Consider the following 23201-nt stretch of genomic DNA (forward strand, 5'->3'; position numbering starts at 1 on the left):
ATGCATACTGGTATGACGAGTATTGTGGTGGTAGACCAGGAAGTGAAATGGTGGTTGTCATGCAGGGCATCGGCTTCACTTTCTTCAGGCATTTCTCATGGCAAGTTGGGCCCCATCGTGACAATTCAAGGGTGCCCCAATCGAATTAAGGTTGATGCGTCTGTAGCCATGGTAGTCCGAGTACCACAGAGTGTATGGCTTTATCCAATACTAGGAACGAGAGGGTTTCAAAGTGAAGAGAGCCCATACATAGGCAGGCGGGTTGTGTCAAGAGGGAAACCTCACCAGGAGCGGATAGCCAATGGTACAATGAGCCCCCGAGGAGTGAGTACTTAGCATCGAAGAACCCACATCGGAACAGGAACAAGTAGTCGTGAGACAAAGCGGAATTAGGCAAGTAGGAACTCCTTGCTAACTCGTCGTAGCCAAGGGCTGAATGATTTAAATATGGAGGATGACTGATGTCATTGGGGGGAGGGGGACGCCCCCGAGGTTCCCATCATGACGTGTATTTAGGAGGCCCTTGTGCGCACGCATGCATCCTAGGTAATACCAGGTTCAAGATGGCGATCAGCATCACTCATGCCACATGGGGAACGCTGAAGGGGTTGGCGTTGACTGGCAGATGACGCCATGAGCCCAACAGTGGATGAAACAGGGAGAAAAGAGGTGAGCATCAGCGGTCGCAGCTGTCTGCGACCGATGGGCGCAACAGGCAAACCACCTCCAAGCTAATGACCAGACGGGACGGACCAATTGGACACTGAAAGGCTTTCTTAGAGCCTATGGAAATGACCGTCAAGATAACTGGGTCGCTCTCCTTACATGGGTGGAGTTTTCCCACAACTCCCCCATGAGCACCACTTGAGGTCATCTCCCTACCACATTGTTTACGAGAGACAGCTGTCACCTCCTTTGCCTATCCCATTGACTGTTCCTTCACCTGCAGTTCAATTGATAGCTCAGGAGCTCCAAGAACTCTGGATCTGCACAAAGGAAATCCTTCAGAAAGCCACTGAGAGAGCCAGAAAAACTACAGATGCACACCATAGGCCAGTGCTGCAATTTAAGCCAGGGGACAAGGTCTGGCTTAGCACCCATCACATCCGGCTTTGGATGCCTTCCACGCAGTTCGCCCCCCAATTCATTGGGCCATTCCCAATCCTGCGTCAGCTGGGCCCAGTGACTTACCAGTTATGGTTACCAGTCTCCCTAGGAATCTACAATGTATTCAATGTTTTTCTTCTGAAGCCTTTGATTCTCTCTTGGCCCTCTCTTGGCCCACCATCAGAACTTCAAGAAATTTCCACTGAAAATGATGTCATCTATCAGGTGAAAGAGGACCTGAACATCAGACACCATGGCAAGAGATGGGAATATATTATATCCTGGGAGGGATATGGTCTGGCGGAAAACACATGGGAACCTGCTTCCAATAAATTGGACAAGAGCTTCCTCAAGGAATTTCATGCCACACACCCCAAGAGACCTAAACCTTCGGGGGGGGGGTTAGAGGAGAGGGTATTCTTGCACTCAGTGGACCGTGGGTCTGAACTGCAGCCCGCTGCACTTACCTCCAGCCCAGGCCCATTCTGACAGCCTCCTCATGGCACAACAGATTCTTCCAACTGAGACGTGGCCACCCACCATTGTGCAGCTGGGCCAATGCCGACACTGCTGCAGGTTCTGCTGCAGAGCCTCCCTAGGCACACGCGCACCCAACTTGCTAGGATTTAAAGGGTCTGTGGCAAGAAATTCATAATGGCGCCCCCTGATAACATCATGTTGTCTCCTGTATAAAGAGCCTGCCTGGACACCCCTCCAATGCATCAACAATAGGTTGACTCCATTGGAGAAGTGCCTTGCTTCTGCATTCCTGATTTCTTGTTCCTGATCCTTGCTTCCTGGTTCCCGCCTTCACTGTATGTACTGTTCCTGGTTCCTGGCAGTCTGGTTTATTTTCTGAGTTCTTGTCTTCATGGCCAGTCTTCCCTTTGTCTGTCTTCAATGTCTCATCTTGCTCCTGTGGTTCCTCATCCTCCCTCTTCCTCTTTGTTCCTCATCCCATCAGCTTGGACTTCTGCTTTGACTTGGATTGGACTTCTGGATTGACCTTGGATTGGACCTCGATGCTGCTTGACTTCTGCCTGCCCCTGACCACTGCCTGAACCATGACTCTGAGTGAACTCTGTCCACCACTGACCACAGTCTGAATCTGTCTCCGTTGACTGCCACCTGTCCCGACCCCTGCTTGTACCGTCTCTGCTTCTTCACTGTGCTGACCTGCAACATCTTCTACATAATGGATGTTCACCTTCACAGAGGTCCATACTTAAGTCCAGCTGACCCCAGCACCCGAGTTCTCAATCTAAGGGGAACAATGGCTGGTACTGATAAAGCTCATTGGGCCTCTGCTTCAGCCAGCTTCGCCTGCCGATGGTGGGGACCTGCAGGTTGCCCCAACTCTGTCTCAGGCCAATGGTCCACTTCCACAACAGTTATCATTTAATTGATACTGCAACCAAGTTAGTTTTCTGCCTCAATGGGCTAATGTTTTTAGAAATCTCTTTCCTCATTTTGAACAAACTAGAGCTTGAGATGTTTTGACTGCTTTTCCTATGTGCATTATTCTGCCACTTTATTGCCCACTCATTCTTTTTTCTCCTGCAAATTTTGCCACGTCATTCTTTACACTTGTCTCCAGATCATATGTTACTGAAGCTATTTTTTTAACATGTACGTTAAAACTATGGCACGCTGCATGTTAAATGTTTCAATGTGCATGTTAACATTTTTAGCAAGCTTATGCTAAAAACTTTTATCTCAGATTTTTAGTTCATAGTCCCCAAGGTATGCAATATTGCCTTTATGTTGCCATCTAGAAGAATTCTAAGAGATTAGTGAAAAAAGGCTCCCCCATGTACTGTAATTTGAAATGAATACAATTTGCTAGATCATAGTGTGAGTGGACATATGGGAATAATACGCTCTAATCCAAAGCTCTAATCAACAGAATGCAACACAGGTAGCTTAGTTTACCCATAGAAAAACAGCTATACTTTAAATCTGACGACTTTATTCAATAAATGTATAGGATGTTCTTAATTTCTTTACCATCTTTCCATTCTCTGGTAGCTGGATTAATAACGCCAAAGAGTTCATCACAAGTGACAGCTTTGGGGTCCAGATCTACAGCAACAGTTTTCTTCTTCATGTTTTGGTAAGTTTTCATTAAGGATTTCAGTACCTTTTGAGAATCAGAAACTCATTATTTATAAAGAGAAAAATCAGCAATGCCTACTTGTCTTCAACATCATTTCATATTTAACGGAAGAAAAATTTAAAAAGTGAAGATTAACAAATATAAACAGCTACTGAAAAAAAGACTAAAATCACACAGGAGTACAAATATGTGATACACCCCACAGGAAGGTATTTCACGTCATCCATCTCTCAGTCTGTTAGTCATTCATACCATCATATCTGTCTGTTACCACTGTCATATTTCCATACACATATGCAGGATATCCCGCATATATACACACACAGAGACATGCTCCCACACACACATTCACGCATACAGACTCCCACATGCATATATACACTCTTAAGACTGTAAGCAAGTTTAGGAGTGGAGGGACCTGTTTGCTACAGGACACTTTCAGTTGTCCTCCCACCTTACTTCACAATCCTAAGCTCAGTAAAAAGACATGCTCTCCTCAAAAATAGGCTTTTATTTATCAGATATGGCAAAATTTAACATTCAGAAGATAACAATAATACAAGTTTCTAACATCCTGGCTACTAAACCCCAGTTTACCCTAAAGAAATTTCTGTGCCATGGGTGGCATAGAAATTGCCATAAACCTTAGCCTGCTTAATGTATTAATACTTATGGCTAACTTACTTATCCCTGGTGCCAACTTCAGGTGATCTCCCCAGTTTACCTCTGAAGCAGGTTCCAACTGGAGAGCTGGAAAATGTGGGCAGGCGAGGAGATTTGACTCTGGGATGGGTTCTGGCAGAGCCACCAGCTTTCTGGGGCTTGCTCCTGGGTCCCTTCTCATTCTGGCACAGCTGTCGGGCTGCTCTCGTTTCCCTGTTGCCTCAGACTACTCATAACTATCTCTCATCAGGTCGTCTCCTCTCTTTGATCTCCTGGCCACACCTAGTCTTCTCCCTCCTCGATAGCTGGGGATGTGGGATGCTTTGAGTTTGCTCTGTCTTTCCGGCTCACTCTTCTGAATTCGTCTTCAGGGCTGCTCTTAGGGTTCACTCTTAGGTTCTCGCACCTTTCTCCTTATTTGCCCCACTGTCTTATTCTTTCCAGCTGATAAATATGTATAATTCATGCATAATCACTTGCTGGGAGGAGGGTCTTTCCCGCATTGCAGGTCTTTCTCTCCTCCCCAATACTTTGGAGGGGCCTGCCACATTGCAGGTCTTTTTCCCCCTCCCCATTTCTTCAGGGGAAGAACTGCCACATCTGTAAGCCAAGCTGTTAAGCCAGAGCCAGTGTTTTTCTCTGTCTCATACTGTCCCCCCCCCCTTCCAAGGGTGGGTGTCTTTCTGACCTCTGGACTTGTTTGGCCAGTCCCTGACTCCTGCTTATGAGCTTAAGCTGTTGCTTTGTTTCTCTGTCTGCTTTTTTATTTACACAGACACAAACAGGGAGATCTAGAAAAAGTATCCTTCAGTGTAAAGCTTTAAAGTTCATCTTTTTCCACTGAGACAATGTCTTGGCCTGTCAGTATTTGGCTGCATACGTCTTGGTTATTATGATTCATATTTTCTGCTTTCAGTGGTAAAACATGGTATATCTCCCTAATGTTAGGTTTCATGGACCCAAGTGACAGTATAACAGCCTACCTGCATAGGGTCACATCGAAATTAGGCCGAGGAGGTGGAGAAACAGAATCCACACGTAGTCTGGGTTGGAGATGGGTGGCTGGCGAGTGATCTAGAAGGCAGTCCAAGTCAGAGGCAGGCGGTGAGCAAACAATCCAAAGGGCAGTTCAGGTTCAAGACAGGCTGCGAGCAAACAATCCAAAGGTAGTCCGGGTCGGAGGCAGGCAGCGAGCAAACAATCCAAAAGGCAGTCCAGGTTTGAGGAAGGCAGCGAGCAAACAATCCAAGGGCAGTCTGGGTCAGAGACAGGCAGCGAGCAAACAATCCAAAGGCAGTCCATGTCAGAGGCAGGCAGTGAGCAAACAATCCAAAAGGCAGTCCAGATTTGAGGCAGACAGCGAGCAAACAATCCAAGGGCAGTCCGGGCCAGAGACAGGCAGCGAGCAAACAATTCAAAAGGTAGTCTGGGTCACAAGGAGATAACGAATCCAAGCACCAGCACAATCAAGCCTGTAGCCGAGGCATTGCTGGTGCTGAAAAGCCGGTTTAAATAGCAATTTTTCCCATGCTGGCACGGGGCCTGCCGGGGATGTCAGTGTGGGAGGAGGAGCCTCACCGGGCTGATTTGTGTGCCACGTTGCGGCACGTGGCCATGCTGCTGGTGGAAAGAGAGCACATCGTGTCGGGAGGAATTTCCCGACTGTGAGGTATGGGCCTGCACTGTAACAGTACCCCCTCTGCAAGGTCCTCTCCTCTGCCTTTTAGGCTTGGGTTTGAGGGGAAATCACCGATGAAAGTCCCGTATTAATTGAGGTGCTTGAATGTTCTTGACTGGTTCCCAAGAGTTGTCCTCTGGATCATAATTTTTCCAGGATATTAAATTTTGAAATAATCATCCTTTTCTTCTAATGTCCAGAATTTCTTTTACCTCATATTGTGTGTCCTTCTCCACGACGTCGGGCAGAACTTGTTTAGGTTTTTGGAAGGCCAGGACAAGATCGCTGTTTTAAGGAGGGAAATATGAAACACACTGTGGATGCAGAGTGTTGGTGGTAATCGCAGCTTATATGTGACCTCTCCAATCTGTTTTTTGACAGGGAATGGACCCATGAAGCAAGGTGCGAATTTTAAGGAAGGCATGCGTAGACTATGGTTACGGGTACTTAACCAAACTAGGTCTTCCAGATGAAGTTGCAGGGCTGGCCTTCGCTTCTTGTCTGCCTGTTCTTTTGCCTTGGTTGCAGCCTGTTGTAAGAGGGTGTGAGTGTCTTTCTATAAGTCCTTTAGATTTTGGGTGGCTAATTCAACTGCAGGGCAAGATGAGGGGGTGGCAATGGTTAGCGGTATCTGGGGGGTGTCGACCAAAGACCAAATAGAAAGGTGATGTCCCGGTGGCCTGTGTGCAGTGATTATTATGACAAATCTCTGCCCAGGGAAGTAGCGAAGACCAGCCCCGCAACTTGTGGTGTTGTTTCACATAACAACACAGGAAAGTCTTGAGTGACTGGTTGGTCTGTTCAGCCAACCCATTAGTTTGTTTGCTCGCAGCCTGTCGAGTTGTATTCCAAATTTTTTGAACAAATTTTTACAGTAACGAGCTGTGAAGTGCACTCCTCTATCCGAAAGGATATGTTGGAGGAGTCCATGGATTCGGAAGATGTGCTGAATAAATAAACGAGCCAACTCTGAAGCTAAAGGTAAACCAGGAAGGGGAACAAAGTGGGCCATCTTAGAAAAATGGTCTACCATCACCTAGATGGTATTGTTTCCTTTAGACAGGGGTAGATCCATGATGAAATCAGTAGCAATATGGGACCAAGGTCTGTCAGGTATAGGTAAGGGTTGTAATAACCCCCAGGGTCTAATCTGAGAGGATTTGTTTGTAGCACAAGTAGGACAGGATTCAACGAATTTCTTAGTGTCCTCCTTCCAATGCAGCCACCAATAATTATGAAGAAGAAATTCCCTGGTGCGCTGGAGTCCCAGATGGCCTGTCACATGGGATTCATGGGCCACCTTAGGACTTTCTCCTTCAAACGTTTCAGTACTACTGACTTCCCTATTGGAACCGTAGCAGCGATCCATAATCCGGGCAGGATCAATTATGTGTTGAGATGGTTCTGGAACATCATCCAGAAGAAAACTTCTCGATAAAATATCAGCTCGCTGATTCTTCTCGGCTGGATGAAAAAGTAGCTTATAATGAAAGTGACTAAAGAATAGGGCCCAACAGGCTTGCCATGGATTCAGACGTTGAGCATGTGATAAATAAGCCAAGTTTTTATGGTCAGTGTAGATAGTGATGACATGTTTCGCCCCTTCCAGCAAGTGTCGCCATTCTTCCAATGCTAACTTAATAGCCAGAAGTTCTCGATCCCCAATGGCATAGTTTTTCTCTGTTGATGAAAATTTTTAGAAAAATAGGCTCAGGTGACCAGATTCCCCTCTTCCGATAGTTGTATAAGGATAGCTCCTACCCCTAGCGTGGAGGCATCCACTTCAAGAAAGAAAGGCTTAGTGGAATCTGGGCATTGTAAATAAGGGTCCTTAGTAAATTCCTCTTTTAAATATTGGAAAGCTTTGATGGCTTCTGGGATCTAATTACGGATGTCAGCCCCCTCTTTAGTCATTGCTGTGAGTGGTGCGACCAAAGTTGAATAGGCAGGGATGAATTGTCGATAGTAATTAGAGAATCCTAAGAACTGTTGTAAGGCTTAAGGCCTACAGGTTTAGGCCAGTCCAGGATTGCCTTAAATTTTTCTGGGTCCATCTGTAGGCCAGTTTGTGAAATAATGTAGCCTAAAAAGGGTACTTCCTTATTGTGAAACATGCACTTCTCTATCTTGGCAAAAAGCTTGTGTTCACAGAGGCATTGGAGGACTTGTCGCACATGGGTGAAATGAACTACGGATTTAGAAAAAATAAGGATATCATCCAAGTAAACCAGGATGTGTGAGTAAAGGAGATCGTGGAATATACATGGCTTGAAATACTGCTGGTGTATTACATAGGCCAAAAGGCATTTCAAGATATTCGTAATGTCCATCATGAGTATTAAAAGCTGTTTTCCACTCATCCTCCTCTCGAATTCGCTCCAGGTTATAGGCTCCCTGAAGATCCAATTTTGTAAAAATCTGTGCATCCTTGAGTCGGTCAAATAGTTCCATAATGAGGGGGATGGGATATCAATTCTTGCATGTAATGGCATTAAGGCCTCAATAATCGATATAAGGTCTCAGTGAACCGTCTTTTTTCTTGACAAAGAAGAACCCAGCTCTGGCTGGGGAGGATGATGGCCTGATAAAGCCTTGGGCCAAGTTCTCTCAGTTGTAGAGGTTCATGGCCTCCATCTCTGGTTCTGTGAGCGCATATACTCTTCCTCAAGGGGGAATTTTCCTGGGAGCAGATCGATCCCACAATCATAGTCACAATGAGGGGGCAGTGTCTCAACTTGCTGGTTAAAAGACAGGAAACAGAGAGTAGGACTAAATGGTGAATTTTCTCAGTGGAAAAGGGTAAACAGTGGAGTGCCTCAGGGATCTGTACTTGGACCGGTGCTTTTCAATATATATATAAATAATCTGGAAACGAATATGACGAGTGACGTTATCAAATTTGCGGATGATACAAAATTATTCAGAGTAGTTAAATCACAAGCAGACTGTGATACATTACAGGAGGACCTTGCAAGACTGGAAGATTGGGCATCCAAATGGCAGATGAAATGTAATGTGGACAAGTGCAAGGTGTTGCATATAGAGAAAAATAACCCTTGCTGTAGTTACACGATGTTAGGTTCCATATCAGGAGCTACCACCCAGGAAAAAGATCTAGGCATCATAGTGGATAATACTTTAAAATCGTTGGCTCAGTGTGCTGCAGCAGTCAAAAAAGCAAACAGAATGTTAGGAATTATTAGGAAGAGAATGGTTAATAAAACAGAAAATGTCATAATGCCTCTATATCGCTCCATGGTGAGACCACACCTTGAATACTGTGTACAATTCTGGTCGCCGCATCTCAAAAAAGATATAGTTGCGATGGAGAAGGTACAGAGAAGGGCAACCAAAATGATAAAGGGGATGGAACAGCTCCCTTATGAGGAAAAGCTGAAGAGGTTAGGGCTGTTCAGCTTGGAGAAGAGATGACTGACGGAGGATATGATAGAGGTCTTTAAGATCATGAGAGGTCTTGAACGAGTAGATGTGACTCGGTTATTTACACTTTCGAATAATAGAAAAACTAGGGGTCCTTCCATGAAGTTAGCAAGTAGCACATTTAAGACTAATCGGAGTGCAGTTAGTGTAGCTGGGTTCAAAAAAGGTTTGGATAAGTTCTTGGAGGAGAAGTCCATTAACGGCTATTAATCAAGTTTACTTAGGGAATAGCCACTGCTATTAATTGCATCAGTAGCATTGGATCTTCTTAGTGTTTGGATAATTGCCAGGTTCTTGTGGCCTGGTTTGGCCTCTGTTGGAAACAGAATGCTGGGCTTGATGGACCCTTGGTCTGACCCAGCATGGCAATTTCTTATGTTCTTATGTTCTTACTGAAGACGTCAGTGAAATCAGAGTACTGATGTGGTAGCCCGGTAAGAGTGAATTTGATAAGGGAGATAATACAGGAACCAAGCAGTCATGGTAACACTTGGGACTCCAAGCAGCTAACTATAGAGTTTCCCAGTCCAATTTAGGTTGGTGTAGTCTCAACCAAGACAGACCCAGGATGATCTGATTCACTGAGGAGGGTAGGACATAAAAACAAATAATTTCATGGTGTAAGATCACCGTGATCATAGTAATAGGTCTGGTGATGCATGAAATCCTGTCCACCAAGGGTTGTCTGGATACTGATGAGATGGTAAGGGGCACCTTAAGAGTTTCTGTGGGGATGTTTTAAAATTGAACAAATTGTTCTTCAATTAAATTCCCAGCTGTCCCAGTATCCAAGGAGGCCTGCAGATGAAGAGAAGTCTTGATCAGGAAAAGTGTCACAGGGATTAATATCTGGGGAGAGGAAGTCACATGACTCAGGGAGGCCCCTCCCACCAAACCTAGGTCCGGGAGTTTCCTGGCTTCAAGGGACAGGTCTTTGCAAAATGCCCAGCTCCAGCACATTAAAGGCACAAATTCTGCTGCCGACGTCTCTGGAGTTCTTCCGGCGAGATTCTGAACCAATCAATCTGCATAGGTTCTTCAGTGGTGGCAGGAAGTTCTTGAGGCTTAGGAGGGAAGAAAGGATGCTGTAAGGAAGGCGCTAATCGCACCCGGCAATGAAGTGTAGCTCTTTCCCTGGACCATTCTTGAAAATGCAGATCCAGGCGAATGACTAGGTGGATTAGGTCCTCCAGGGAGTCTGGTGGGTCCCATCCGACTAATTCATCCTTTTTGGATTCCGAGAAGCCTTGGTGAAAAATGGCTGTCAGACTCTCCTCTCCCCAACCAAGTTCTGTGGCCAGGATTCGAAATTGAACTGCTTATTCTCCTACGGACCTCGCCCCTTTTTTATCTGGAGGAGCTCTGAAGCTGCAGAGCTGGATCTCCCCGGTTCGTCAAACACTACGCAAAAGTCTTTAAGAAATTGATTCAGATTGTTCAGCAGAAGGTCATCATGTTCCCACAGAGGAGAAGCCCATGCCAAAGCTAGTCCTTCCAGGAGAGAGAGAATGAATGTAACCTTTGTTTTATCCGATGGGAACAATCGTGCCTGTCATGAAAAATGCATCTTTCATTGGTTTAAAAAACCACGGCACAGTTTTGGATCTCTTCAGGCGAGGGCATTATGTGGCGGTGTTATGTCGGCATTGACGGTAATCGAAAATATCGCTGGTTTCGTAAAAAATGATATGGGCATTGATGGAGTCAATGACCGCATCCATAAAAATATAGAAGATGCCGATGGGAATGACGTGGGTGTCGAGATCATCGATGCATGGAGGCGGGCGCCGACAATATCTGCGGTATGGCCATGGGCATCGACGGTATCGAGTGGAACAACTCGGGTAACAATGACGTCCATGGCATTTATGCCACGGACATGGGCAGCAATGGGATCAATGTTGACATGGATTTCATCGATGGATTTGGCATTGGCATGGATGCCATGCATGGAAAAGGCACTGGCATGGATGTCATGCAAGGAAATGGCACTGGCATGGATGCCCATCGATGGAAAATAGACTGGCATCGATGGAACAGCCTGGCATGGATGCCCATCGATGGAAAACAGCCTGGCATCGATGGAAACAGCCTGGCATTGATGCCATGCATGGAAAAACAGCCTGGCATCGATGGAAACAGCTTGGCATCAATGCCATGCATGGAAAACAGCCTGGCATCGATGGAAAACAGCCTGGCATCGATGCAATTTATTTATGTATTTATTTATTTATCTAGGGCTTTTTTATACCGACACTCATGATACCAATCATATCGTATCGGTTTACAATAAACATCTGTGCAATAACATTAACATCAACGTGAACAATAGGCGAAGAGAGAAAAAGTGAATGAAAGTTACAATAAAACAGGGGCACTTGAACTGGGAGGAGGAAAAGCCAGAGTCATGGCTAACATAGAAATAAATAATATCTAGTCTCAGAAATAAATAATATCTAATCATATACTTAGGACTATAGGACTATAATAATCACTTGTACTCAGGACTGAATATTATCAAATGTGTACTTAGTCTCCTACACTTAGGGCTGTAGACTATCAAATGTTCCTGACTAAAATAGTATTAGTTCATAAACTCAGGACTGATTAATATAACATCAGGTTATATTGCATGCATGGAAAACAGCCTGGCATCGATGGAAAACAGCCTGGCACCGATGCCATGCATGGAAAACAGCCTGGCTGTTCCTGGGAGGGGTACCTGTGGCATCTAAAAACGCAGGGTGGCCTGAAGGGGGTACCGACGGTAGCGATGGGGTATCTACTGCGCAAAGGTAGCGAGGAAAATAAAGGACCTGAATCTACCGGGGCAGTGACGGCACCGGCAATCGTGGAAGTCCCTGTCCCACTAGCGCTAATTGCCAAGCAGAGTGTCACAGAGGGACACTTGCAGGCTATGTGTGACTAACTGAAAAATAGGAGGAGGGGAGACTGCAGTCGGTTGGCAGCCAGAAAGGTGACAGGAACCGACCGAAAAAATATGACATAGTACTCACCGAACGTCGAATTAAGTCAACGTGGAAGGAGACCCGTGCAGGGAAAGGTGTTTATGAAGTAAAAATGTAAATCTTTTATGAGGAAAAACGTGTTAGGATTTCTCACAGAGCTCCAACCGCTATGCTTACAGCAAGAATAGAGAGAAAGTTTGGGATGAGATTAGAGATGGAAAATGGAGGTAGTGCATTGCCCAAAACTGCCCAAAGCATGCCCTACTCTTTAGAGTCTAGATTGTAATCCTTATAATCCAAAAAAGGACTACTTTCTCTCGAATTATAGTTTGAGCAGAAAGTAGATCTCATTTAGGTGGGGTCTGGAGGAATATTGCATTTATTGTAATAACTTTTTAAGTTAAATATTCTGAACCTTATGTTTAACAAACATGGTTTACCTGGGATTTTCCAGTTCCTGCATTTCCAATCACAAATACAGAGTGTCTCACTTGGAGCAGTTCTTCCAGTTGGACTACTTTTAGTAAGAAGCTATCCTCAGCTTGCAATTTCAGGGCTAGTATGGATTGCTTAATAATCTGTGAAAAGCAGAAAAAGCAGTGAGAACAACTCTGAGCTAAAACCCCAAGTAAAGAGGGTTCTTCTGTTTTTCCAAAGTATACTAGGCCTCAGAGTCATGCTTTAACATAGGCTTTGGACATTTGGGTGAATCATCCTGTGATAATTTACAAGACTCTATTAGTGCTTAAAAGAGTTGATCTGAAACAAGGGCTGATGAAAGCAGGATTTTACACTGGATGAAAACTGGGGTCTAATTTGCTGAATTATTTTGCTTGCTGAGAGAAATGTGATTGAGCTATAAAGCATAACATATTTTCTGTTTGTGATTGAGAATAAGCTTTTAAAATATATTATTTTCTGTTTGGAAGTGTCATAGATCTTTAAAGTATTATTTGTTGATTGAGCTTTAAAAACATATTATCTGGCTGTTTGAGAGTGTGATAGAGTTTGTTTTTTCCCAACTACCTCCCTCTCAAATCCTCATTTATAAGCTAAAGATATTGCCCAATAGTGGAAAGGAGAAAATTTACATATAAGGAAACAACTAGTGCTTTGAACAAATAAGTGCAAAATGAATCCTCACTCAAATTTAAAAAGAAATAGTAGGTCAATTATAAGTCTTTGCTTACAGAGTAAACAAAATACTCAAGTAAATTTAAAAAAATAATTTTTTTATAATAATAACTTGGTTATCTTCTTTCCATCATCTCTGAGATGCCTACTATGCCTATAATCTTCCTTTAGTACAATACATTCTAACTCTTCAATTTTTTGATTTATGGCATTTGCCAAGTAAATCTGTTTTTTTTTATTTCTAATCACAGCCTGCTTATTGTTAGCAATTGATTCAGATGATTTTGAAACATTCATATTTGTTTGCTATTCTATAATTTAATTAAAATTTTTGTTATCCACATTATGTTTCCATTGTAAGTGGAATACAAATTGGCATTCATGAAACAACATACAGGGCCAGCAGGATGTATTAGGTGAACCAGGCGGCTGCCTAGGGCGTCAGATTGGGGTGGGGTGCCATAAGTCGACGTGAGGGTGCCATGTTTGAAAAGGGAAGGATTTGCATGGTGCAACAGGATAGGAAACAAACTGCACTCTGGAATCCCTATGGATACAAATTCCATGTGAAATGGGAAATAATATAACAACAAAAGTATATTATTGTTTACCTGACCAGGATAATGAAACAGATTGTGAAATGTTAACAGAGATTTGATAGGCTAACAATTTTGGCAACACAATAATAATAAGGAATTTTAATTTCCCCAATATGATTGGGTGAAATTTTCATCAGCGCATGCAAGGGAGAAATACGTTTTCGATGCTGTAAATGACAACTTCATGGAGCAGCTATCTTGCAACCAAAGAGAGGGGGAACTAATTTAACATAGTACTATGGTAAATTATGGCAGATATAAGACCCAAATGGTCCATCCAGTCTCACTAGCAAATTGTTTAGAATAATAACTGCTGCTCTGTGCAGGCTATTCCCAAGCCTTCTATTAAGGGTAGTAAGTGCTGCTCTGTACAGGTTATCTCATGCAGAAATGTTACACTGAAAGTTAACACAAGTTATCCCATTTCTTCATTTCCATCTTCTAGCCACTAGGGATCCTCTGTGTTTAGCCCTTTTGAATTCCATTACTGTTCTTGTTTTCACTGCCTCAAATGGAAGGGCATTCCATGCATCCAGCACCCTTTCTGTGAAAAAATATTTCCTGACATTACTCCTGAGTCTATACCCATGGAGTTTCATATCATGACCCCTAATTTTATAGCTTTCTTTCCATCTGGAAAGGTTTGATTCATCATTAATACCATTCATGTATTTCAAAGTCTGTATTATATCTCCCCTGCCTTTCCTTTCATCCAGGGTATACATATTTAGGTCCTCCATTTTCATCTCATAAGTTTATAGTTGCAGACCCCAAACCATTTTGGTTGTCTTTCTCTGGACTGCTTCCATCCTATCTCTATCCATTGAAATACGGTCTCCAGAACTGAACACAGTACTTCAGATTAAGATAACCAAAGACCTGCACAAGGATATTGTCACTTCCTTTTTCCTGCTGGCTATGTCTCTCTATGCAGTCCAGCATCCCTCTGACCTTAGCCACTTTTCTGTCACATTGTTTTGCTACCATGAGATCATCAAACACTAACCCTGAGGTCTCTTTTTCAGTCTGTGCATATAAGTCTTTTGCATCATAGTAACATAGTAATGACGACAGTAAAGGTCTGTTGCAACCGTCCCTTCCCGACGGCTTCACTCCGCCTATCTTTCTTTCCTTGCACCTCCTCTTGCTGTTGATGGACACCTGGCTGCCATAGCGTCTGCCTGCCGTCCTGTCCGGCGTCCCCGGACCGGCTTGGGCGCTGCCTCCCGCCATGCTCCGCCTGTATCTTAAGGCGCACGCGCCGCGCGGCCCTTACTCTTATTTCCTACTTGGCGTGAACCTCAGGGGTGTCCCCCTGTGATGATATCACGCTGCCCGGATATTTAAAGCCTACTTTGTTTGCTAGCCTTTGAGTTAGCAAGGGGATTCTTTACAGATGGGATTCGCTCTCCGTACCCAGCTACTCTGCCTCCAATCTACTATTAGACTCGTAACGCTAATGGGGTACCCGCTCCTCGGGGGCCTCACTTGCTTTTCAGGTCACTATCAGGAATCCGGTACTCGCTCCTCGAGGGCCCATGTTTCCTGACTCGCTGCCTGCTCCTATCTTCTCTTCTGCCTGGAAGGATTCGCTATCTTCAACACCAGTGAGTACTACCATCTTCACCTCAGACCTGTTCCCTGGAACCTGGTACTCGCTCCTCGAGGGCCTGCCTCCGTCCAGCCCTGGTGCCATCTCCTATGTGGAACCGCTGTGTGAGTACATCACCTTCAAGCCTCTCAGCTCTCAGGGATCAGGTACTCGCTCCTCGAGGGCCTGCTCTCCCTATCCTGGGATTCTCCATACTGGGGCTTGCATATTCCACTGTATCATTATTCTCAGTTCTTTCCACTATAGCACTGTTACCGGAGGAGTCGCTGTTCCAGCACCTGAGGGATACTAGCCCAGCTGGGCTACTTCAACTACTCACCACTGCCACCTCTGGTAGCTTCACCACATTGTTTAATAAAAGATCAATCTCTGTGTTTGTGTGTCCTCAGCTGAGCCTGACCTGTGGCCCCTCACGGGACTGCCCCCGTGGGCGTGGTCAGCTGCCACAGTGTCCAAGGATCCACCCAAACCTCACAATTATAACAGATTGCTAACTCCATGGATCCAGCACAGTTCAATGCCTTGCAGGCCATTCCAGGCCTGGCCCTACGCACTGCGGAACTACAAGATGCATTGGAGAAACTCACTTCAGCGTTTCATCGGCTACAAGCACAGAAGACGCAAGGCGCTACTTCCATCTTCTAGCCTTTAGAGGTCCACAGTGTTTATCCAATGCCATTTTGAATTCTTTCACTGTTTTTGTCTTCACAATCTCCTCTGGAAGGGCATTCCAGACATCCAACACCCACTCCATGAAGAAATATTTTCTGGTGTTGGTTCTGAGTTGTTCCCTCTGGAGTTACATTTTGTGACCCCTAGTTCTACTTATTTCTTACCAATGGAAAAGGTTTGACATTCATGCATATTAAAACCTTTCAAATATCTGAAGGTCTGTATCATATCTCCCTTGCATCTCTTCTTCCAGAGTATACCTATTTAGATCCTTCAGCCTCTCCTCATAAGTCTTACAGTTGTTGTGCCCGTGGTCACAGATGGCTGCGCCCTCTGTTGCTCACCTCTCTTCTCTCTGTTCTAGTGACATTTGGTAAGATGGCTGCCTCCGCTTCTGAATGCTGACCTCCCTGGCATCTCAGGGACGGTGTGGGCAATTGCGTTCACCATTTTGGGCCAGAGATTACCTAGGGCACGCACGCGCCAGCCCTTCCTTTATGCATGACATGGCGGGAAACTCGTGGGCGTCCCCTCTGCATGATGTCATCCGCCAGTGTGTATACAAACCTCTCTTCAGTTTTCCTTCTACGAGTTAGCAAGGATTCCTTCCTGCTGATTTCGCCTCATTACAGATTCCTTGTTCCGGAGTTCCTGCCTCACACGTCTTAGGTACCTGCTCCTCAGGGGCCTTGTTATGTTCTGTGCCTTCACCCTTCGGGGTTGCCTCAGTTCCAGCTTGAATGACTTAGGTACCCGCTCCTCGGGGGCCTTGCCGCATTCCGGTTCTCCACTCCTCGGAGGACTCTCACTTCCATCTCCTGCACTACTTCAGAGTGAGTACCATTGCTATCCAGTTTGTCTCTCTACTTCTCTCACCATCTACAGTGTGGATTCTCGGCGTACCCTGCTCTGCGGACCACTACCAGATCTCCCTCTTGGCCTACCATCTATTGTGTGGATTTTCGGCATACCCCGCTCTGCGGACCACTACCGGATCTACCTCTCTGGCCTACCATTGAGTAAAGGGGATTCTCGGCGTACCCCGCTCTGCGGACCACTACCGGATCTACATTCCATTCCATCATGTGAGAGAGTGTCTCAGTGCTCCCTATGCTGTAGTATACGGACAGACATTACCGCTGGACATACCCTCCTCTGAATGGAGGTTCACAGCCCGCTCCTCGGGCAGTATTCTACATTGCAGTACAATAAAGACCTTCCTTTCCTCTGTGTATTTTACTACTGGGAGTCAGCCTATCGTGGCAAGTCCCCACAGGGCTCCTTCCTGTGGGTGGGGTCATCTCTTGCCACGACTCAGGGCCCACGTATCCAGCCAAATTACAACAGTACTGACCCCACATCATTTTGGTCACCCTTCTTTGGACTGCCTCCATCCTGTCTCTATTCTTTTTGAGATACAAACTCCAGTACTGAACACAGTACTCCAGGTGAGGCCTCACCAAGGACCTGAACAAGGGCATCACCACCTCATTTTTCTCACTGGTTGTTCAACTCTCTAAGCAGCCCAGTATTCTTCTGGCTTTAGCTATAGCCTTGTCACATTATTTCACCACCTTCAGATCATCAGACACTATCACCCCAAGGTCCATTCACATCGGTCTTTCACCCATCATCATATACAGCTCTTTTGGATTAACGTATCCCAGATGCATGAATCTGCACTACTTGCCATTGAATCCCATCTGCCAAATCCTCGATCAGTCTTCAAGCTTTCTTAAATCACTTTTTATTCTTCCTACTTCTTCAGGTGTGTCCACTCTGTTGAAGATCTTACTATCATCTGCAAATAGACAAACTTTACTTTCTATCCCTTTTGCAATGTCTCGCACAAAGATATTGAACAGGACTAGTCCCAAAACCAATCCCAATGGCACTCCATTTAACACTGTTCTTTCTTCAGATATTCCATTTACTATTACATGCATCTGCTATCAATCAACCAGTTTGCAATCCACTCCACTACCTTGATGCCCTCTCCCAAGCTTCTCATTTTGTTCACTAGTCTCCTATGTGGGTCAAAACTTTGCTGAAATCCAAGTAAATCACATCTATTGCTCTTCCTCAAACCAATTCTCTAGTCACCCAACCAAAAAAATCAATCAGGTTTGTTTGTCAGGAACTTCCCCAGATGAATCTTGTTACCGCTTCCCGTGCCGGCGGGGCTGTCCTCCGGGGTCGGCGGGGTTCCGCCTCTGTCCCCGTTGTTCCCATGGCGCCGGCGGCGCGCCTTCCTCCTGCATGGGCCCGACGTTCCCCGAGGACGTCCGTACTCAGGACCGACGCCGCGGGCAAATCTCGCGCTAAAGCGCGCCGTGGACACGCCCCCTGACGTCAGACGCCGGCCAGCCACGGTTTGCGCGGGAAAGGATTGAGATTTAAACGGAGCTTCCTGCTGAGCTCCTCGCTTCGGCCACAGTGCGCTTGGTGAGTGTTTTGTTTGCTTCCCTGCCTGTCGCTACAGCTCTTGACCCGGACCACTTCTTTGATTATTCTGCCTGCTGCCTGCCCTGACCTTGGTCTGCCTCTCTGGATTTCTGTTTGCTGCCTGCCTTGACCCGGACTGACCCAGTTGATTATTCTGCCTGCTGCCTGCCCTGACCTTGGTCTGCCTCTCTGGATTTCTGTTTGCTGCCTGCCTTGACCCGGACTGACCCAGTGGATTATTCTGTTTGCTGCCTGCCCTGATCTGGACTCCTTCCTTGGATTATCCTGTTTGCTGCCTGCCTTGACCTGGACTCCTGCATTGGATTCTTCTGCCGCCGGTCCCAACCTGGACTGTCGTTTTGGATATTCTACTGATCACTGTCTCAGGGTTGTCTCTTCTTCATCCAGGAGAGGAGGACCTTCCATTCCTGTGCTTCCCAGACTCAAGGTAAGCGGTGTCGACCCAGGTTCCACTTAACGAACGTAACAGTTGGCCGAAGCCATGGAACCAGTCGACTTGGCTGCACTCCAGGCAATTCCCGGGATGGCCAACCGAATTCAACAGCAGCAAGGGGTTCTGGACCAAGTCACAGGGGTCTTAGATCGTTTGGTTGCCCGAATGGATGCGTTAGCCCATACCCCGGCTATTCCCATAACCAGTTCTGCAGCAAGTCCTACACCTATTCGGATTCCTCCTCCGCCTCGATTTAATGGAACTGCCACACTGTGTAGAGGATTCATTAATCAGTGTCGAATGCACTTCTCGTTACAGCCCACTTCCTTTCCCAATGACAAGACCAGGACTACCTTTATTCTTTCCTTGTTGGAGGGACCCGCCCTGGCTTGGGCTTCTCCTCTTTGGGAGAGGGATGATCCCCTTCTCTCTAACCTGGAGCGATTCTTAAAAGAATTTCGCCTTATTTTTGACGAACCCGGACGTTCAAACTCAGCAGCTAACGAATTACTTCACATCAGGCAAGGATCTCGATCCGTGGGTGAATACGCCATCCAGTTCCGGACATTAGCCTCTGAACTCGCTTGGGGAGAGGATAGTTTGTTGGCAATTTTTCGACAAGGTCTAGCAGAGAACATTAAGGATGAACTTGCTGGCAGAGACCCTCCTGAAACCCTGGAGGGATTAATTCGTCTGTCTATCCGACTAGATTTACGTTTCCAGGAAAGAACACGTGAGCGAGCTGCTTCCCGAAGGACCTTTCGCCTAGCCCCCACTTTTCAGCAGCCTCTTTCGGTTCAATCTGCTGCAGAAGCTTCGAGCGGTACTGATGAACCCATGCAGATTGATAGGGTTCGTCTAACGCCGGAGGAACGTCACAGAAGGAGAACCAAGAATCTCTGTTTATATTGTGCGGGCGCCGGTCATTTAGTCAACAAATGTCCCAACAAGGCGGGAAACTCTCGGACCTAGGACGGGTAGGAGAGGCCTCCCTGGGTCCCACTGGTTCCTCTCCACAACTACTCCTTCCTGTTACCATTTCATTTAAGGAGCAAGTACATTCGGCCCAGGCTTTCATTGATTCAGGCGCAGCCGGTAATTTTATTCAGGAGCAACTGGTTAAGTCATACCAGATTCCGGTCAAACCTCTAGACATTTCCCTCTCTGTTACTTCAGTTTCCGGGCATTCTGTAGGTATGCGAATCTGCTACATCACTGAACCCATCTTACTTACCACTGGAGTTTTGCACCAAGAACTCATCCAGCTCTATGTACTTCCATCTTCTGTCAATCAAATCATTTTAGGTCTACCCTGGTTACGGATTCATCAACCCTGGTTGGACTGGGCTTCATTGCAACTCACCTCTTGGAGTCCTTTTTGCTTTCAGAACTGTTTAACGTCTATCCACAGAACCTCCATCCAGACTACGCAACTCTCTCCTAGTATTCCTGTTCCCTATCAAGACTTCCAGGATGTTTTCAGTAAACAGCGTGCTGAAACCCTGCCACCTCACAGACCGTATGATTGCGCTATAGATCTTCTTCCAGAAAAGATTCCACCCAGAGGGAGGATTTATGCGTTGTCAGAGCCTGAATCCGAGGCGTTACGGCAATACATCAAGGAGAATTTAGCTAATGGGTTTATTCGACCATCTACATCTCCTGCAGGAGCAGGGTTCTTTTTTGTCAAAAAGAAGGATGGGTCGTTACGACCCTGCATCGACTACCGAGGTCTCAATAGTATCACGAGGAAGAATAAGTATCTCATTCCGCTTATTTCTGAATTGTTCGATCGCATTAAAGGAGCCCAAATTTTTTCTAAACTGGACTTACGTAGAACTTACAACCTGGTAAGAATTCGCGAAGGGGATGAATGGAAGACGGCGTTTAACACCCATGACGGCCACTACGAATACAGGGTTATGCCGTTTGGCTTATGTAACGCTCCTGCCGTTTTCCAGGATATGATCAATGACATTTTTCGGGATATGTTGTACTCGCATGTCATTGTTTACTTAGATGACATTCTCATTTTTTCGGATACCTTGCACCAACATCTACTTCATGTTCGACAGGTGCTTCAGCGTCTTTGTGAAAACAACTTGTTCGCTAAGTTAGAGAAATGTGTTTTTCATGTACCCAAGTTATCATTTCTGGGATATATTATTTCCAATAAAGGACTATCCATGGATCCCGATAAACTGAAGGCCATTCTGACTTGGCCTCAACCTGTGGGCTTGAAAGCCTTACAACGGTTCTTGGGCTTTTCTAATTATTACAGACAGTTTATTCCCAACTTTTCTTCGTTGATTGCTCCCCTCACGCTGCTTACCAAAAAGGGAGCCCCGACACATACATGGCCTGCTGCGGCTGTACAGGCTTTTCTTCAACTCAAGCAAGAATTCACTAAGGATTTATGCCTCAGGCATCCCGACTCCACCAGACCCTTCATTCTGGAGGTCGATGCTTCCGCAGTGGGAGTTGGGGCGGTTCTTCTGCAAGAAACAGACGACAACCGCTTGATGACCTGTGCGTTCTTCTCCAAGAAATTTTCCCCTGCAGAGAAGAACTACACCATCGGAGATCGCGAGCTTCTAGCCATTAAGCTAGCTCTGGAGGAATGGCGTCATCTTCTGGAGGGCGCCCGGCACACTGTTACGATCTACAAGGATCACAAAAATCTGGCGTATCTGGCTACGGCTCAGCGCCTGAACCCACGACAGGCCAGATGGGCGCTTTTCTTTAGCCATTTCGATTTTGTACTCCATTTTCGACCGGCTCAAAAGAATGTTCGGGCCGACGCCCTCTCCCGCAGTTTTGATCTGGATGAAACTCCGGACCCGCCTCGCTATATCATAGATCCAGCTCGCGTTCAGATAGCAGCCACTTTTACAGTTCCGTTGGGGAAAACCGTGGTGCCTAAACGCTTGCGCCTCCGGGTCCTTCGCTGGGCTCATGATGCGCGTTTAGCAGGACATCCCGGGATTGCCCGGACCAAGGATCTTCTTTCCAGACGCTATTGGTGGCCCCGCTGGGAGAAGGACGTTAAACGGTATGTGGATTCCTGTCCAGTTTGTGCTGCACAAAAGACTCCCCGACGAAAGCCCTTTGGTTTGTTACAACCTCTACCCATTCCTGCTTCCCTGTGGACTCATGTGGCCACGGATTTCATTACGGATCTGCCGGTCTCTGAGGGTAATACCGTTATTTGGGTAGTAGTAGACCGCTTCTCCCGGATGGCGCATTTCATTCCCCTACCTGGACTACCCTCTGCCTCCCAGTTAGCCCACCTTTTTATTCAACACATTTTCCGCTTTCACGGTCTCCCCATCAGTATCGTTTCAGACAGGGGGGTACAGTTTACTGCCTCATTTTGGACTAATTTATGCAAACTTCTTCAGGTCAAGCTTGCCTTTTCATCTGCCTACCATCCCCAATCCAATGGCCTCACTGAAAGGACAAACCAATCTCTAAAGACTTTTCTGTGTGCATACGTTAATCAAAGACAGGATAATTGGGCATCTCTTCTGGTTTGGGCCGAAATGTGTCACAACAATCTTCCGTCTCAGGCCACTGGGAAGTCCCCTTTTTTCGTGGTCTTTGGTAGGCATCCTCATCTTCCCTTGCCAATTGAAGGGTCCTCCAATTGTCCTGCGGTCAATGCCGCTATTGAATCCATGTCCAGTCTTTGGACGGAGACTAGGGCCTTGTTGCTCCGGAATGCGGCCAAGATGAAAGCTCAAGCGGATAAGGGACGGTGCATGGCTCCCCTCCTTCGGGCTGGAGATCCAGTCTGGTTGAGCACTCGCAATCTGCGACTACGTTTACCCTCCGCGAAATTTGCTCCTCGCTTCATTGGACCTTTCCCCATTGAGAAACGGATAAACTCTGTCTCCTACAGACTCTGTTTGCCACCCTCCTTACGTATCCACAATGCTTTTCATATCTCCTTACTGAAACCTGCTGTCATGACTTGGCCACATAGGAAGCGTAAGGTCAACTCTACCATAGTTCAGAATGATGATCAATTTGAGGTACAGGACATCCTGGATTCTAGAAAAGTGAGGGGGCAGTTACAATATCTAATCTCTTGGAAACACTTTGGTCCGGAAGAAAACACGTGGGAACCTGCGGGCCATGTGCTTGCCCCCCGATTAATTCAGCGATTTCACCTTCGATTCCCGCTCAAGCCCGGTCCCCAGAGGCAGGGAGGGGGACCTTGCAGGGGGGGTACTGTTACCGCTTCCCGTGCCGGCGGGGCTGTCCTCCGGGGTCGGCGGGGTTCCGCCTCTGTCCCCGTTGTTCCCGTGG

At 46.2% G+C, this 23201-nt stretch overlaps 1 protein-coding gene across 1 annotated transcript in view; it reads right to left on the reverse strand.

Annotated features, from left to right (window-relative positions):
* Positions 1-23201, reverse strand: part of DNAH17 (dynein axonemal heavy chain 17) — a 1486981-nt gene that overhangs the window by 511421 nt on the left and 952359 nt on the right. The window contains exons 40-41 of the mRNA XM_029599137.1: positions 12415-12552; positions 3115-3247 (exon numbers count right to left, since the gene is read on the reverse strand). Coding sequence (XP_029454997.1) covers positions 3115-3247; positions 12415-12552 — 271 coding nt within the window. The remainder of the gene's footprint in view (positions 1-3114; positions 3248-12414; positions 12553-23201) is intronic.

The sequence above is a fragment of the Rhinatrema bivittatum genome, chromosome 4, assembly GCF_901001135.1.
Source record: "Rhinatrema bivittatum chromosome 4, aRhiBiv1.1, whole genome shotgun sequence".
Classification (NCBI taxonomy): Eukaryota; Metazoa; Chordata; class Amphibia; order Gymnophiona; family Rhinatrematidae; genus Rhinatrema; species Rhinatrema bivittatum.